Genomic DNA, 17,957 nt, shown 5'->3' with positions numbered 1-17,957 from the left:
CACAACCTACAAGTAATGACTGAAAACTCACTCCTTCCAGGAACACTTAAATGGAGATAAGTGAAACAGTGTTTTGAGATTTTGAGATAGCCACAGTTAACAGTCACCTCATTAAAAAAAATTGTACCGTGAAAATCTGGGAGCAGTTAAGCTGCTCGACTCTTCACCCGGGAAAGGGCACCATTCCAGCACATGGCACCCTTCAAACACATTTCCACACATTCACACACACGGAGGAAACCAATGCAAGCACAGGGAGAACATGTGACAGTATCTCAAGCTCAAGATCAAACCCAGATACTATGCTTGTGTTACTGTTTACAGTATATTATCTTGTCTTTATTATTCTATTCTATTTCTTATATTTTTTGTTACTCTATATGGCCAAAATTTTGTGGACACCTGACCATCACACCCATATGTACTTGCTAAAAATATCCCATTCCAGATCTAGCTCCTCTTTGCTGTTATAATACTTCCACTCCACTCTTCTGGGAAGGCTCTCCACTAGATTTTGGAGCATGGCTGTGTGAATTTGCACATTCACACAAAAGCGCATTAGTGATGTCATGTACTGATGTCGAGCGAGGAGGGATGCACTCAATGTTCCACTTCATCTCGAAGGTGTTCAGTGGGGTTGAGGTTAGAGCTTTGTGCAGGAACCATGAGTTCTTCCACTCCAAACTTGTGTTATGCCAGAACAGCTATGGGCTCCTTGAAGGGAAATAATAATAATAATGCTATAGCATACATAGTGTACAACTTTGTGGCAACAGTTTGTGGAAAGCCAATATGTGGATGTGATGGTCAGGTGTCCACAAACTGTTAGCCATGTTAATAAAGTGCTATGAGTAATTGAGGAATCCTATTATTATTATTATTATTATTATTATAATTATTAGTATTAGTGATCACTTTCGGTTGTGCAGTCTCGTGCTGCAGTCTTGTGATTTGCCTCCAGAAATCTTGCGTCATTGGTGTAGTTCCTGTACTTGTCCACTAGAGGGTGTATTTTCATTGTTAATATGAAGAACTCGAGTCGATTTGCTTAAAACTGCGACGTGGAAAGTTTGAAAGTGTGCGCTACGTGACAACATCACGAGGGCCTACAGGCCACCGTTTACCTGTTCCACGGTCTTCCCTGGACCATGTGTGTGTGAGGAGTAGGACACTTGAGTATATTACAGGTTAGAGCAGTGAAGGACAGGAGAAAGAAGACGTGGAAGCGATGGACGGAGCCCTGGCTGTTGTTTTAATCTCTGTCGCGATGTTTGTGGGATGTTTTCTGCTCGGACTCATTCCATTACTTATCAACTTCTCCCAGGTAAGAACAAACCTGTCATAGTCAACATTTCAGACTAAAGAAGTACTAAAGAAGTGTCTCAAAAGAACAAACTGCCGCTCTGGCTACACTTTAATACTAATCTGACTTTCTATTTAGTATGCTAGTGTGAGTATACAAACCTCAAAACATAGTCAAAATATTAACAATATTAATGCTTCGATCATTCATAACAGGAGTGAACTCAAACTCTAAGTGTCTAGGAGCACAGGGATTTGGACTTTTGCCAGGTTATACTATAAGTCTGACAAGTATTTCTCTTTTTAATAAAGTTTAAACTATATTTGTGCTCTCTAATAATCATGTAACTTTTGGACTGATAAAAGAATACAAATCTGTATGAAGTGAATATACATATAATGTATGTGCTTTATGATTTTAGAGCAGTTTTGTATTAAAAATGCTTAACTTATCCACACCCTAACAGCAGAAACAGAAGTTTATTACAGTGCTGGGGGCGGGGCTTCTGTGTGGCACCGCCCTCGCGATTATTATTCCGGAGGGGGTGGAGCTACTGGAGGGGTCATTCAGAGGTGAGTCAATTCTACTTGCAACCTAACCACTGATTCAGAATGAATGCTAACTTTTACTCAGCTGATACTTAGTATTGAAGTATACACTTCAAAGAAAATAGAGACAAGTATTTATATTTATAATATCTATAATATCTATATTTTTGCTGCTGCTAAATCCATGTATTGATCAAAATGTTAGAATATTGTGTTGACTTATCAATCATTTGTGTCTGTGTGTAAAACTATCCTGATACCCCCTGCGAACTGATGCTTAATATGGTCTTCCTGTTCATTGGCTATGTTTACATGCACATCAAATTTCGTTTAAGGTCTATATTCGAGTTGTAGCCATATTTCTGAATATGATGTTTATATGTGTACAGGCATCGGAATATTCTTGTATACATGGTATTTGTAAGTATGTCCGAGTTGCCATTCCTAAATACGTAGCCTACAGCTAAGCACCTGTTAGCACCCACAATTCCTTGTGGATTGAGCATGCACATATATGTCCTTTCAGTGGATTTTCTGAATAAGGTGTTTACATGCAACAAATTTCCCATTGAAACAGGCATGTTCCAGGGATGGGAATCGGAATATTATCCGAATCAGGCAATCGGATTGCGGCGTTTATGTGACTAAATACTAATTAGAATATTGCCAAATTCTGATTAATATCAGAATACTGATGTGCTTGTAAACATAGCCATTGTTATTTCTAGGGATGCATCAATACCAATACTGGTATTGTTTGTATCAGTCCAGTACTGTGCTAATTCACTGCTACTTGTACTCATAAAAATGCCCCAATACCAACATCTGATATTACATGATACTGTGTGATGTAAGCCTAGGGTACCTTGCAAACTGTGGTCTGTGAAAATATCAAGAGGAGCTAATGCAGCATCTTTCTTCACAATATCTTAAATACAGAGTGCAAGGGAAACCAACCAGAGCACGCAGAGCAGTATCAGTGACCGTGATCATTAAAAAATGAGCGTAAGGTGCAGTGAATTATGTTCTAGCATACAGAGAAGCTGTTGCACATGAGAGCACTTCACTTCTGCGAGCACTGAGCACCAAGACATGCGCTTCTTTCCCCATTCGCTCGCCATCATCTACACTTTGCTCACGAGTCAAGATGCAATTCATGGCGCTTTGCACACAAATGAACATGCTTGCAGATTGCTCTGCACACTCAGGTTAGCTGCTCTTGCACTCTCTCTTAACGATACTGTCTAAATGCCATGACATCCTAAACTAAAACTCGGCATAGGTTCATTGCTAAATAAAATGTTCCATGATGCTCCTGATTGATTAATACTAAGAAGTTTGTTCATTTTAATATAAGTATCGATGCATCCTTCATTGTTTCTACTGGCTCAGAAAATACTACTTTTCTATTTATATTATAGGGACAATATTATTTGAGAAATATAATTTGCTAAACTCTATACAAGCCACCTGTTGCTCCAATTATGCATCATTAATAGTTTATTCATGTTTTTACTGTTTCATCCTGCAGATTCATTTTGCTCGATTGTAACAACTAAGCTGAATGCCTCCGATTCAAATTCTACTCTCAAGCCTTCCACAGAGAAAGGACTGCGTCCACATGTCTTCATTGGAGCATCACTGGTCCTGGGGTTCACACTGATGTTTGTGGTTGATCAGATTGCTGACTACTGCTCTGCACGCGGTAAACAGCATGGGTTACTGTGTTGTTTCCTACAAGTCAAGTAATCTGTCACTGAGAACATGTTCATGTTTATCTTGCTATAATACAAGAGCATTAAGTCATCATTAGATCATTTTTAAGCCTGTAAGATCCGATGCATTAAAATCCTCCTGAATTGGATCTGAGTGAAAGGGCTGAACCATTACTTAAAGCATAACTTTATGTAAGTATTTAGTTTTAGTAAATATCAGAATTTGCTTCCTAATGTAGTTTCAGTTTGTTTATTCTCAATGCAAATGGTTTGAGAAAGCAACAGATAAAATATGCAGTACAAGTATAACAGCATTCCTTCTATGTCTGTCTCCCTCTCTAGCTTCACAGAGCGTATACACTGGCAGCACCACAGCAACTCTGGGTCTCCTCATTCACGCAGCAGGTACTGTCAACAAATATTTTGTTTCCTTTTGGAAAAAAGGAACAGCCATTTAATTGGACAGTGGGTTGGGTTTCCAGCCCGGGTGTGTTTCTGTGCCCCAGAAAGAAAGATCCAGATCACAGGAGATAAGCAATCTTTGGAAATCTGACACTTTCTGCATGCCAGGACTCAATCTGTTTGAAATATATTCTCTATTTTTGCTTTTCCTTTATTAAGCTTATTCTTATTGTGCACTGAACTGTGTGAATCTGGGTGTGAGAGAGATACACCCCAAACAGTCTCATACTGAACATCATGTTAACACTGGAAGAAATCTTTATTACTAAAAGTAATAAATGGAAACCAATGGAAACGACTTCATTTCTATATCTATCTATCTATCTATCTATCTCCTTTGTCTTTATCCGCTGTGTATTGTAGATGAGAAAACAGGTCAATGAGCTCACCTCCTTGACCCACAGTTTAAGCTACAAGCTATCAGTTACATCATCTGCATAGGATTTATTTTGCCACAGACAGTAAAAATGATTAACTCTTGATGTATGTAAATCTTTTATATGTTTGTTTTATGTGATTATGTACACTCACCACATTAATTGGAGCTTTATTTGGAACACCTGTACACCTGCTCATTCATGCAATTATCAGCCAATCATGTGGCAGCAGCACAACGCATAAAATCATGCAGATACAGGTCAAGAGCTTTAGATGATTGGAGTGCAGAAAAACCCAGTCTTGACTTTGACCATGTGGCTTTGTGCATGGCGTGGTTGTTGGTGCTGGTTTGAGTATTTCAGAAACTGATCTGGGATATTCACACAACAGTCTCTAGAGTTTCCACAGAATGGTGCAAAAGGCATCCAGTGAGCAGCAGTTCTGTGGACAGAAACACCTTGTTAATGAGAGAAGTCAGAGGAGAATGGCCAGACTGGTTCAAGTTGACAGGAAATCTATGGTAACTCAAATAAACACTCTTTACAACCGTAGTGAGCAGAAAAGCATCTCAAGAAGCACAACATGCTGAACCTTGAACCTTGAGGGCTATAGCAGCAGAAGACCACATCAGGTTCCACTTCTGTCAGCCAAGAACATGAGGCTACAGTTAGCACAGAGTCACTGAGTATGGGCAATTGATGATTAAACAATACTAAGCGATATTTTTCCAATCTTCAAGTCAGCTACTCAAACCATGCCATGATAAAAGGCACCGAGATCACATTTTTCCTCATTCTAATGTTTGATGTGAACATTAACTGAAGCTCTTGACCTGTATCTGGATGATTTTATGCATTGCACTGCATCAACATGATTGGCTGATTTGATATTGCATGAATGTAATGAATTCCTATTAAAGTGGCCAGTGAGTGTATATTTTTAATACATTATGGGTAGCCAGAGACAAATTTCCAGTTTGATGGTTAATGAGGTATATATCTGTCTGTCTGTCTGTCTGTATCTACATCTCTATAGCTGATGGTATGGCTCTAGGTGCAGCTGTTGCATCGTCTCAAGTGTCAGTTCAGGTCATTGTCTTCTTTGCTGTGATTTTGCACAAGGTAAGACTACCTTAATCACTATGTTCTTTCAGGGGCAAAAAACAATCTTACATTTTTAACAAAAAATTACTTTTCTTGCTTAATTTCTCTAAACAACTCAGAGTCAGAGTTGAGCTAGTGCTCGTAGTGAAGATTTAATACCGAAATTGTACGCATCAGTTTTCAGACTTCAGATGTAACTATAGAATTAATTGCAATTCAGAAAGTTACGTGAGAGTTACGTACACAGGGTGGAGTTTGTGATTTCGGATGCACTGGATCAGATAATGTCACACTGAAATTTATTTTGGACTGTATATACACTCAAAAACTGTAGAATGGCATTTGAGGCCACTTTCATTATGTATGACACTATTTATTAATTAATAGTATTGTCCACAAAAAAAAAAAAAAAATGCACAGAGGAGGCAGCCTCTTATCTCACGGATGAAGAAGTTATGAATTAATTTGAAGTTTAGCAGATGAATGCTCATTCAGGGTATCCTTCAAACCATGGTCACGTTTTCTTTACAGGAGAGTGAATGAAGTTAACCAAGGCATTGAGTCAAAATGGCGAATTAAAAGTGTGATTAAATGTGCTGCATCTCATGCACACATTACAGTGTCATGACCTAAATTTGTATCTCATGGCTTCATTAAGTTGTGCACAAAATTAACTGCCAGTGCACAATATGCTAAATAATAAGATGCGCTGGATCAAGTGCTATTCTATAATCTGCCAAATCATGAAGGTGGAAGCCATAATTGTTCAATTAAACCAAATTTGCAGTGATTAATGTGATGTTTATTTCAGTGCTTGCCATCTTCTTATTTATATATCATCGAATTAGTCTTTTTTTTATTTTTACTTTTCAAATTGCTTTGCTGTGACATCATTTTTCATTCGACAGCAAAGAAATAAAAGTACTATTCCATCTTCTCGTCTTCAGTCCACATTTTCTATTCCTGATGGAATGGGTTAAAGGCATGCGCTACTCACACCTCTACTCAAAAAAAAAAAACCTGACAACCTCAGAAACGTGAACTACGCGCAGTTTATTTGCATAATCTGAATGCCACACCCAGAATATTCTTGAAGTAGCTGCATAACCCAGCACTGAATACGAGTAACTTTCCTCACCTAAATAGTGACGCAACTTTTGGACTTACAATAAGGCACCAACTCTGAATGTCTCATTCTTCACTTTCTCTCCAGGCTCCAGCTGCGTTCGGTCTCGTCTCATTCCTCATGCACGCAGGTTTGGATCGAAGTACAATTCAGAAGCATTTGCTGGCTTTTTCATGTGCAGCGCCTCTGACGGCAATCAGCACCTACTTCATCCTAATTGCGGTAAGACATTTAACGTGGCACTGACATGTTCTGTCTGTATATAGTCCATGAAGGAGAGCTGGCTTGAGACCAACAGGTCTTTGGTTATTAGACAGAAATTTAGTTTGTCTTCTTTTGCTAGTTTGTTTTATCTTTAGGTATTTTAGAAATAAATGTGTAATAAACTGTATTTCTACATTTTTCCTTTTTCCTTTATTCTTTTCATGTGTGGCTCTGCACATAATACATCATTATTAGCTAGCTCATGGTGATGTGAATAATAGTCATGCCACGTAATCTTGTGCGGAAACCACAAGAGTAGATAAGAATCCGGTCACAGGGTTATCTAACTGTTGATCACCTAAACAGCTACTTTTATAAAAAACTTTTTAAATGTTTAAATGTAGACGGGTGGATCGTCAGAGCACCGTCTCGGAGCGACAGGAATCGGCATGCTGGTCTCGGCTGGGACTTTCCTTTACGTGGCTACGGTGCATGTGCTGCCTGAGATTAACAGCAGAGGACAGCAGCGAGCCAGTCACGTCCACCACCATCCAGAAACAGGAGCGTACCATCACACAGGACTCGGCTTAATGGAAAGCATCACTCTGGTCGCTGGAGCTGGACTTCCTGTGCTCTTAGCCCTCGGATTACCTGACGATTGAAGAACTGTTACGTTGCCAAAGATTATCTGTGAGATTGAATGTATTTTAAATGCATTTTAGACTTGATAATGCTCAATGAGTATGATTATTTATGATTATCTTTGTTTTTTTGTTCCCCCATTTTTGTAGTCGTTTGGCAACCCTTATACAGGCATGACCAATCCCAATCCCTAACTGAGGTTTTATATATCAAGTGCACTAGCCATATTTAATTTCACTGTTATGGTCATTTACAGTGCTGTGTCCAGGAATACAGAAACAATAAACACATTTTTTGTCACGCAGTCATGCATATTTATCAGGATTGATGTTTTTTTTTCTGCAAAAGCACCTGCTGTCATTTTGGCCGTTTGGTTTTTGCAGTGGTTCCTGCATTCCTGATTCTTCTTTTATCGTCTTCTTTTACTACTTTATTGATTTTACATTCATTTCAATAACCTCTAAACAGTTCTATGCACAAGTGCAATGAAGACTCTGTGAAGATTTCTGCTCATTTAGTGAAATTAACAAAGAATGAAGAGGCACAGTATGCAGTGAACAAGTGAAAACATTTAGCTAACCCAAACACTACAATTGTTTTGTACTTGGTGCAGAACCCAGACACAGTTAACGTAAGAGAAAGGTATTCAGCAATATTCTGGAAATATTCTGGACAGTTTTGCACAGCTGAAAAAAATTACATTTTAAAATCTAATGTAATGATACTACATTGTGTTCTTTATGTAAAAAACATTTTATGTGATTCTGGGACAGCTAGGGGCAATCCACCTACCAGCAGTATAGTTGGAGGAAAACGGAGGAAACCCACATGGACATGGGGAGAGCATGTGAAAGCCGAGTTTAGGATCGCACCGGGAACCCTGGAGCTGTGAGGCAGCACCACTTGAGCAGTCAGTGCAAAAACCTTCCTACCCCATGGCACTGGTGTCGCTAATTCTTCCCCACCTGCAATTTTCATATCAGGTAGGGGTTCTGTCCTGTCTACTGAGATTTTAAGGTAAATAACTTAAGGTAAACAGTTCGGCCACCTAAATGGTTTTGATGGAAAAAAGAATAGATAACAGAAACACCAGTTTGTATTTAATACATGACAAGTGTATGGAATACAGAAGTGCACTCTTCTGTACAGTATGTACACACCAGGTAACACAAACATACCCAACTTGGACATCCCATAGAGAATTTCTTGAAGTTCCATTCATTGTTTTCTCCAAGCTTCTCAAACACTGTTTACGCTCGCGATGAGTAAATTTGTCCCACATACCTCACAGACTTGAGAATTTCCTAAATTGTATGACCTAAATAGATGAAAGCTGTTTATAATTAGAATTTGATTCATAAGTGTTTATGCTTGCACAGTTCCTCTCTCTGACATCAAGGCTTTCCTTTTCCATGCTTCCTGATTTATCACGCTGCTGGGGCCCAGAGATCATCAATGCATTTGATGTTGGAATAGTTTCGTGAACCACTTTCTATTTCCAGCCTGAACCCACACATCCGTATAACAGCTGTACTACAATCAGCCTTAACGTTCACACCATTCATGCACCATGTGAGATTATATCAGTAGCTTCGACAGCAAAATGACACAAAGGTGCTAAGGTTCTGAGGTTAATGCAAGGTTAGTTTCTTCAACTATATTCACAGCTACATGCATAAATAATTTAGAGCCCTTAAGGCAGTTCTGTCAAACTCATTTTAGGTAATGGGCCACTTGATCCAGGCTCAAGTGAGCTGCAGCAAAAAGATCAGTTTAGTGACCAAAAACATAACAGCTATTATATGTGTTCTTTTAATGAGCAATTATTTGAAAAGAAATGCTCAAATCCAAAAATTTTTGTACGAAGAATGCACTGGTGATCTCAGCAACACTAAAAGATCAAGAAGACCACAGAAAACATCTGTGGTGGATGGCAGAAGAATTCTTTCCCTGGTGAAGAAAACCCCTTCACAACAGTTTGCCAGATCAAGAACACCCTCAAGGAGGTAGACGTGTCGGTGTCAGAGTCAACAATCAAGGGAAGAAACCAGAGAAAATAATACAGAAGGTTTACCACAAGATGTAAACCACTGGCAAGCCTCAAAATCAGAAAAACGCCCCAAGAGCAAGCAGGAACAGTAGACAGCTGCAGTAAAGACCTGCAGAACTCCAGCGTCTGGCGATGACTATGGGTTCTCGACTTCAGACAGTCACTGACTGCAAAGATTTGCTACTAAGTATTAAAAATGTTAATTCATCATTATGTTAGTCTGTTACTAAATTCATGTCCAAATATTTATGGACCTGATTGTGTATCACCTACAGATGAAAAGACTACAAACTTCATTACCAATAAAACAAATTTCCCAACTGATGGTTTTATTATGCAGCATCTGAATTTCCTCACATTGTAATTATGGCCTGGTACTGAAATGGTTTTAAGTGGAATTATAGGTCAGATTTTTAGCCTACTGATGAAGAATAAGAAAGAATATGGCCTTGAGTGTATTGCCCTAGTTCACTCCCTAGAGCCTAGCTCTTTTTTGAGGTTTGAAATGCAATTACAATCAACAATCTGATTTGAATTTAAAATACAGATTCTAAATCTGTGTGGTGGGCCACATTAGAACCTATTGGGCCAGTCCTGGCTCATGGGCTGTAATGTTCAGCGCCTGCCTTAAGGGTTCTTCAGTTGTCTTCAGAAGTCTTAAAGGTTTTATGTAGAACATATCAGAAAGTTCCATGCTGAACCCTGTTTGGAGCATAAGAACCCTTAATTTTCCAATAAACCCTTACAGAACCCTAGGAGAACACTTTTTTTTCTTCTTCTAAGGATAGATTAGGGTGGATTACCTCACTAAGTGTGTGGTACAAACTCCAGATTATTGGTAATTTTCTTCTTCTTAATACCTACAACCTGTCAGGCATTTAAAATTTAACTAAACTATCTTTGTACTTGGTATTCTCTAAGAAAAAAGGTTCCCCCAGACAGAAACCAAAGAACTCTTTAGCGTTCTTAATTGCCTGTGTGTACAATCAACACATTAGAAGGTGTTACTTAATTTTGAAGTAATGTTTAGAGTAATACAAAGCTAAGTTCAGGTACAATATGGATCTTATTCACATGCCTATGTGTGATTAGATGGACTAGTTTATGAAAATGCAAATCAGTAAATGAATATTGAAACCAGCTCTCTGTTTCATCATATCTTAAGCACAGAGTGTGTCTGCACTTCTTCCGTTCTATAAAACCCTAGTCACAGCACAACTCCCTGCTGTAAATGACCAGATGTGGAACTGTGTTAAAACATCAGCTCTGCTCTTGAAATCTGTTTAACTGTTTAGTTTGCACTTGAGGTTTCAAAAAGTCCGTAACTATAAATAAATACACACACCAACATTAATTTAGCAGAGAATTCCGCTCAGGTTTTATTGAGGACACCACAACCAAGGCAGTGCAGTGTGCTGAATCACTGGTATGATGAAAATAAAGGTCTGCTGTAATGAAACATGAGAACTGGCAGCTATTTAATGAGCACACTGACTGTTTAACCTTAATCTTTATCTATCACATCTATAGAGCGGGAGTGCACACCACACATACAGGAGTACAAGAGAAGAACGGAAAACCTGTTTACACAAAACTAACTCCAAATGGAACCTATAAACCTCGATAATAAATGTTTTTAAATACATCTCACATAACTGGGATTTAAAATTACAATCTTGGCACACTAACAAAGGTTTGGCAGACAGAAGGTCTTACCAAAAAAAGTTATTCTGGTTGCACTTTCTTTTTACTGCTGGCACTTTTTTTTTATTGTGGTACGCTGACTAGGTTGGTAATGCAGAACCAAAAATGTTTCCAAAAAAAAAAAAGTCCCATCTCTTAAAATTTTATTTACTGCCTTGTATAATAAGTGAGATTTAACCTGACCTGAGTATTTGTTCAGAGCAAATACTGTACATCCTCAGTATTTTCCCCACACATTGCTGATGATTAAAAAAAAAGTTGCAGTACACCTTTAAAGCTTTATGCTCTTCTTAACTAAACCAACATGATAATACACGTAAAAAAAAAATATTAAAAATATATTCCATTAAAAATAATTCTGTGACCAGATGCAGTTACAGGAGAAATAAACATGGTGCCTGTTACTTCATCAGCACAAACACAAGCCCTGTTACAGTGTAGTGTAACTAACTACTGCCCTTTTTTTTTTTTTTAGCGAGGTTCTATATTAGTACTAGCACTTCTTAAAAATAATGTTAAATAAAAAAGCTATGAGCCTAAAATACAACAAAACACATTCAATAAACAAATGATTCTATGATCATTCTGTTACTACTTCAAACTGAAGAAAATAACTAACTCTGAACACCCAGGAAGAAAGAAGGAAAAAAAAAACGTAAGCTAATAAATTGCTTTTTTTTTTTTTTTGGCTTACACAATGGCTTTTGATCGAACAGTTTGTGGTAAATTGTTCTTTCCAACACCAACCCCGTCCACAGTGTCTGCTCCAGGTTTCTAAAGAACAGGTTTCCATGGAACACATGGAACACATTCCTTCTGAATAAGTGTTATTTTCTGTTTCGGCAGAGCAGCAGTTCTGTTGAACTCGGAAGCCCGATTAAATACTAAATCCGTGTGTTTCCAAATGGCAACGTGTTGAGCAGTTTGGCAATGTTTCTGTCCTTCCCCCTAGAAGGCGGTATGTACTGAGTCAAAGGTTCTAGATCATTGCCCTGATGCCAAAGGACAGCGCAGCTCCCAGCGCCAGACCCAAGGACAGGAAGAAGGCCATGATGGCCCCAGCTGTTTCTGCTTCATGCTGGGCCACTTTCCTGTGGGACAAATCCAAAGCAGCAAAATAATTACTAACAGGAAGTGGTAACAAAGGAGTGTGTACGTATGGTGCCCTGCGATGGAATGGTGTCTCATCTCGCCTCACGCCTGGTGTTCCCAGTGTGTAAAACAGCCATTTTGAATTTGAATCAGATGACAGTGTGTGATCTATAATTATAGTATAGTGAAGAAGAAAGGGAATGAGTGGTCATCATTCTCGAACACTCTCTGCCACTACGTTCTTTCTGCTTCTTTCTGTATTGCAGCAGTAACAGCGCTTTCTCCAAGCTGATTGTTCAGACGGCTAACTGCGCTGCCAGTTGTTAAACCGACTTGCCACAATATTAAAGCATAATTCTAATATTCAGTAGCTGTGACGTGAAAATCAAAGCTTTATTGCGTGTAACAGTAACAGCAGCAGACAATTACATCCTCAGAATCTTTTACAGCAGTAAGTGTCATTACTGCTACAACGGATACAATAGGATACAATAAAAAATTCAGTGTGTTAGGTTTCACGGATATTTCTTCATTATTCCAAGTAACAAAAGAGCATCTGCGAGTATATCAATAATTTTCTCTTTCTGAACGTGTTATAGGCTACATTTACATGCACATCAAAATCTGTTCAAGGTCTACGTTCAGGTTGCAGATATATTCCGAATACGATGTTTATATGCGTACAGACATCGGAATATTCCTGTATACATGGTTGTTGTTAGTAAGCCGATCTACACGTGCGCTTTTCCTTTTCTGCTATTATTTCCCGGGAGATTCAAGATGCTGCCGTTGGTTATAGAGTATGCTCAGTTAGTAGTTTTATTACTACTTACTATTACTAACACTTCTCACCATCAAAAAATGCCTGACAACACCGCCTCGAAATGGAAAGGGTCAGCTAAGCATCTGTTAGCACCCACAATTCCTTGTGGACTGAGCGTGTGCATATATGTCCTTTCAGAATTTTTCTGAATAAGGTGTTTACATGCAACAAATTTCCGATTAAAACAGGCATATTCCAGGGATGGGAATCAGAATATTGTCTTAATCTGAATCAGGCAATTGGATTGCGGCTTTTACGTGACTCAATACTAAATAGATTGCCAAATTCCGATTAATATCAGAATACTGATGTGCATGTAAACGTAGTCACAGATATTCTCTAATAGACTGTATGCCTATTCCTTGCCTTTGTAACTGTGTCTATATTTCATGTCCATTGAGTATCTTTTGGATCCTCTCAGCCTTCTGCAAACCGAGATGGTTGGTTTTGTGTTCTGGTTTTGTTTTTGTCGTGTTGCCGGACGCACTAACACTTAATGTTAAACTTTTTGGAATTTTCCAAAATTCCAAAATTCCAAAATTCGAGGATTTTCTTTTGGTCATCTAACACCATAGGTGTGGCAGGTGTTGCAAACTTCTATACAAACTTCTGTAACTGAACTATTTAGTGCACGTAATGCAAATTAAGATGACGTCTTGAACACTCCCTGAATGTGTATAGACTTGCCTCTCACAAGTATCAGCACTGTTGTGACTCCTTGTTTTTATAAAACAACAACAAAAACTATGATGTTCAATAAATAATTTATTACTAATGAGTTTCACAATAAACAAATTGTCCACCAAGCTTTGGGTGCTAAGCAACATTAACGGGAAAAGATTCGGGTAATTATAAAGGACAGAACACTGGCTATAGTGTACCAGTTTTATTGGTTTAAAACCTGACACGTTAATACAGTATTACCTTATTGTGATGTGTCCCAGGGTGTGTGTGTGTATATCAAGGATTTTACAACTGCTTTTAAACACAGCTCAGCCAATCAGATTTGCGAAACGAAACGATCCGTTTTTATAAATGAACATTTGTTTATGTTTGTTCCTGTTTGTGTTTTGTGTAAGACACTGCAATGGATCCTGTATAGGAGATGATGTAAACTCTGCATACTCACTTGGGTCCGAAGCACATGCACAGGCTGGCTAGGTAGCCGTTGCTGAATGAGAAGATGATCATGAAAACGATGTACCAGGCGTCATGAGCGAAAAAAACGGGCAGGTTGTTTCTGGGTTGCACGTTACACAGGATGAAGAGGGGGATGAATATGACACGAAGTATCACCAGCACAGGCAGCCATTTGCTGTCTTTCCCAGGCTGAGGAAACAGAGCACACAGCCAATATTAACACCACAGCTACACAGTGCTCCACAAACTCATACTAATATTACACACAGAATCTCTCAGCGTAGAAACTCAGCATAGTCTAGAAAACATCTTCATAAATGTAACAGATCTGATGTTTATTTAGATTTTTTTTTTTTTTTAAATCTGGAATAATATAGAACAATTTTTGGGAAGCACAATTATAGAGCACAGCCTGCGTTTTCTCTGATTGCAGTATTATCACAATCTCAACTAGTTTCTAATATTTAACTGAATGTATTGTCTAAATGAACAAGATTCTATGTTTACTGACTCACAATGAGTAATTACAATCAGTAAATATAACCTGGACTGGGCACTATTCTAATTTCTTGGATTAAATTACTTTCCTGTCTGGGCAAACTCTGTGTCTACTCCCCTTACTTTCCATCTCTGTTGCTCTTTGCCTGGCACTGGAGCTCCTGTCTATAGCCCTTCAAGCCATGACGCAGATACACTGTCTTGGTGTCGAGAATCGAGTTTTCCTTTATGCTAAAGTGAAAGCTGAGTAAAAGCTTTCCTCTTAACACTGTGTGCTTAGTCTGCTCAGTCAAGAATTCCCTTCTGTCTTACTCCTGGAGGATTTATGCACTTTGGCATTAATATTACTCGCACATTACTCTATTCAGGATGCCCATTTTGTCCCATTAATGACCAGAATGATTACAGAATTTCAGAGGTCTTTAGTGGGTAGAGTTAAATGTTAAAAATGAATATTCTTAAGTGTTTCGCCAGATGTTTCATGCAAAAATAATACATTTACCAGCTTTGGAACAGACCTGGAATTAGCAGCCTTACAATCTTTGTGACGGTGACACTTCCTGTAACGTTGTGTTATAAATTCAAACTCCCTCACACTAATTTGCTTCATTATTTTCAAGTTCGTCACTTTGCATAATTCTCGCTTCCTTCATTTCTTAATCTTTCTTCTGATTTATCAGGGCAAAGGTTCATTTTCCTAAACCTGTCATTTAACTTAAAACAGGTTACAGCTGGGGTCATAAGTTTACATACGCCATGCAGAATCTGCAAAATGTTAATAATTTTAAAAAATAGTAAGAGAGATCATAAAAACTGTATTTTGTTTTTTATTTAGCACTTCCCTGAATAAGCTATTTCACATAACAGATGTTTACATATAGTCCACAAGAAACAATAACTGAATTTATTTATATTTAAACAGCTGTTATGTGAAATAACTTATTCAGGGCAGTACTAAATAAAAAACAAAATGCAATTTTGATGATCCCTCTTATTTTTTTTTTTATTATTATTATTAACATTTTGCAGATTCTGCAAGGCGTATGTAAACTTATGATCAACTGTATATCAGAAATCTAATATTATCTGGTCTTTGTTGTTTTTTTTTTGGCAAGGTGAAGGATATTTATTGGTTGGACGTCCGCCACCACTCCATCTCATTCTCTCTGCTGAAAGGCTTGGTATTTTTTGCAGATTAAATTAGTTAATAGAGCTTATCCATCCAGTGCCATATTTTTCTACATATTAGTCCTATTGTCCTCTTTGCGATGCAAAACCAGGGATCTTTTTCACAAGCTGGAAAGGCTGTGGTTAAATATTTCTAGCTTTTAATTACAATGTGTGTGCTTGTGCCTTCTTTGCTATATTACTAGGGATCACCTTCTGGTCCTTCAACCTGCAAGTTTCAGAAATGGGAGTGCTATTTTTTGCTCTCCTTTTGGCAAGGTAAAGGATCTTTATCTCATCTCATTCTCTCTGACGAAAGGCTTGGCATTTTTCTGAGTCTGGAGAAAGTTTTATTTAGTTAGCAAGAGTCTGCTGACCTCTTTTTTTTTATATAGTTACTGGCAGTCCTTTGTTAATTATTTAAAAAATCTTCCAAGAAAATCTTTCAAAAAGATTGCACTTCTGAAAAGCAGTTTGTGCCCAAGTCTGACCCCTGCTTCAGTGGATAATGTCACCTGATTTGTACCCAAGAACTACTGCTATAATCATAAAGACTTTCCTGTGTTTATCCCAGGACTCTTATTCACAATGTGCTTTTACTAAACATCATGTCAATACATTCCCACTATAAAATCAGTACTACAGTGTGGCAGCGGGGGTGTGGTCGAGCGTCAGCTGTGGACGGACAGGAGACCGGTTGAACCGGCAGGTAACGCGTAATGATTCTCACCTGTGTCTTGTTATTGCCAATCTAATTATTTGTCTCTTTGTGCTTTCAGAGACGGCTGTAACGAGAGAGAGAGAGTGGCATAGCTGGCGGAGCCTGCTACACACACCCACACCCACAACCCCACCACACACACGCAGCGGAGCGTGAACCTGAACTGTGAACTTGGCGGAGCGAAAGCCGCAAGTCCGTGACAGACCCTCATCTGTTCATTTGTCCTTTTTTGTTAACTTTTTTGTAAAGTGCACTGAAAAGCACGGCCTGAATAAACGCGAACCCAGAACTCTGGTAAAAAATCCGCCTGCCTCCATAGTCTTCCTCCGCACCCTCACACACCTGGGGTGCTACACACAGTTTATAATCGCACTAAATACATCTGGATTTCTGTAAAGCTGCTTAGGGACAATCTCTATTGTTAAAAACTCTATAGAAATAATACTACCGTTGAATTGAAATTTCAGAATTTTCTTGCTCTTCGTTCTTTATTATGGTGTGAGGAAAAGTTGGGCTGTTCTCCCTGGAGGGGAACAATATGAAATAGTCTACACAGACGCATTTGTACTCTATAGTCTATTATCAGTGCAGAAGGCACTTACCTTGGAAATGCTCATAAAAAACACACACAGATGTCTGGTTTGTTTCTTTGAGCCAGCAATTTTTTCTAACCACAAAACATTCAATTCAATTCAATTTTATCTGTATAGCGCTTTTAACAATGGACATTGTCACAAAGCAGCTTTACAGAAATAAAAGATTCAAATTAAATGAAACCAAAATACATAACATGCACTTCTTGACACTTACCCATGTGCACTTTGCAATTAAGCTTCTTCCAGCCCAGTCCATCAAGTTAAAGAGCAAGAAGCAGAACACGGGAATGAAGTAGTTTTCTAGGAATACCAGTGAAACAGGAAGCCAATGCAACGAGAGCAGAATGAACAGTGGAATTTTTAAGTAGCACATTTTGAGAAAAACACTCTTACTCCAAACACCATCTTCAGCCGCAGAGGACTTCACATCCACAGTCACAGCAGGGAATATTCCAATAGTGATGGTGAAGACAAAGCACACTGAAAGGGCCATCACCCTGATCTAAAGGGGCGGGGGTACAAAAATGAATAGCATAAGTCATTTAGGACATCAGGAATGTCTAGTAGCAGGAAGTCTACATGATTAGACTTATAATCATTGGTCGTATAATCATTTAGACAAGTCCATCAGATGAGTAGCAAAACATTTAACATTATACCACAAGACCTGTCTCCATGACTTACA

At 38.4% G+C, this 17,957-nt stretch overlaps 2 protein-coding genes across 4 annotated transcripts in view; one reads left to right on the top strand and one right to left on the bottom strand.

The window, feature by feature from the left end:
- The first annotated feature begins 1,016 nt into the window (after positions 1-1,016).
- On the top strand, positions 1,017-7,785 carry LOC113541884 (zinc transporter ZIP9). Its single transcript, XM_026939067.3, has 7 exons — positions 1,017-1,324; positions 1,770-1,875; positions 3,383-3,556; positions 3,909-3,971; positions 5,442-5,527; positions 6,723-6,857; positions 7,244-7,785. Exons 1-7 carry the CDS (start codon positions 1,229-1,231, stop codon positions 7,499-7,501), a joined length of 918 nt encoding a protein of 305 aa, XP_026794868.3. The 5' UTR covers positions 1,017-1,228; the 3' UTR covers positions 7,502-7,785.
- Positions 7,786-10,881: 3,096 nt separating this feature from the next.
- slc29a1a (solute carrier family 29 member 1a) overlaps positions 10,882-17,957 on the bottom strand; it is a 47,869-nt gene continuing 40,793 nt past the window's right edge. For all 3 annotated transcript variants that reach the window (XM_026939419.3, XM_053232980.1, XM_026939416.3), the window contains exons 10-13: positions 17,666-17,774; positions 17,487-17,572; positions 14,280-14,479; positions 10,882-12,326 (exon numbers count right to left, since the gene is read on the bottom strand). In XM_026939419.3, the coding sequence (XP_026795220.2) occupies positions 12,215-12,326; positions 14,280-14,479; positions 17,487-17,572; positions 17,666-17,774 (507 nt within the window). In that variant the 3' untranslated portion in view covers positions 10,882-12,214. The remainder of the gene's footprint in view (positions 12,327-14,279; positions 14,480-17,486; positions 17,573-17,665; positions 17,775-17,957) is intronic.

This window comes from Pangasianodon hypophthalmus, chromosome 3 (genome assembly GCF_027358585.1).
Source record: "Pangasianodon hypophthalmus isolate fPanHyp1 chromosome 3, fPanHyp1.pri, whole genome shotgun sequence".
NCBI lineage: Eukaryota > Metazoa > Chordata > Actinopteri > Siluriformes > Pangasiidae > Pangasianodon > Pangasianodon hypophthalmus.
This window is presented reverse-complemented; position numbering and strand designations above follow the sequence as displayed.

Coding starts and splice junctions, on each gene's coding strand:
- LOC113541884 (XM_026939067.3), top strand. CDS start 1,229: ATGGACGGAGCCCTGGCTGTTGTTTTAATCTCTGTCGCGATGTTTGTG. Junction 1,325..1,769: donor TACTTATCAACTTCTCCCAG/GTAAGAACAAAC, acceptor ACACCCTAACAG/CAGAAACAGAAGTTTATTAC. Junction 5,528..6,722: donor TTGCTGTGATTTTGCACAAG/GTAAGACTACCT, acceptor CTTTCTCTCCAG/GCTCCAGCTGCGTTCGGTCT.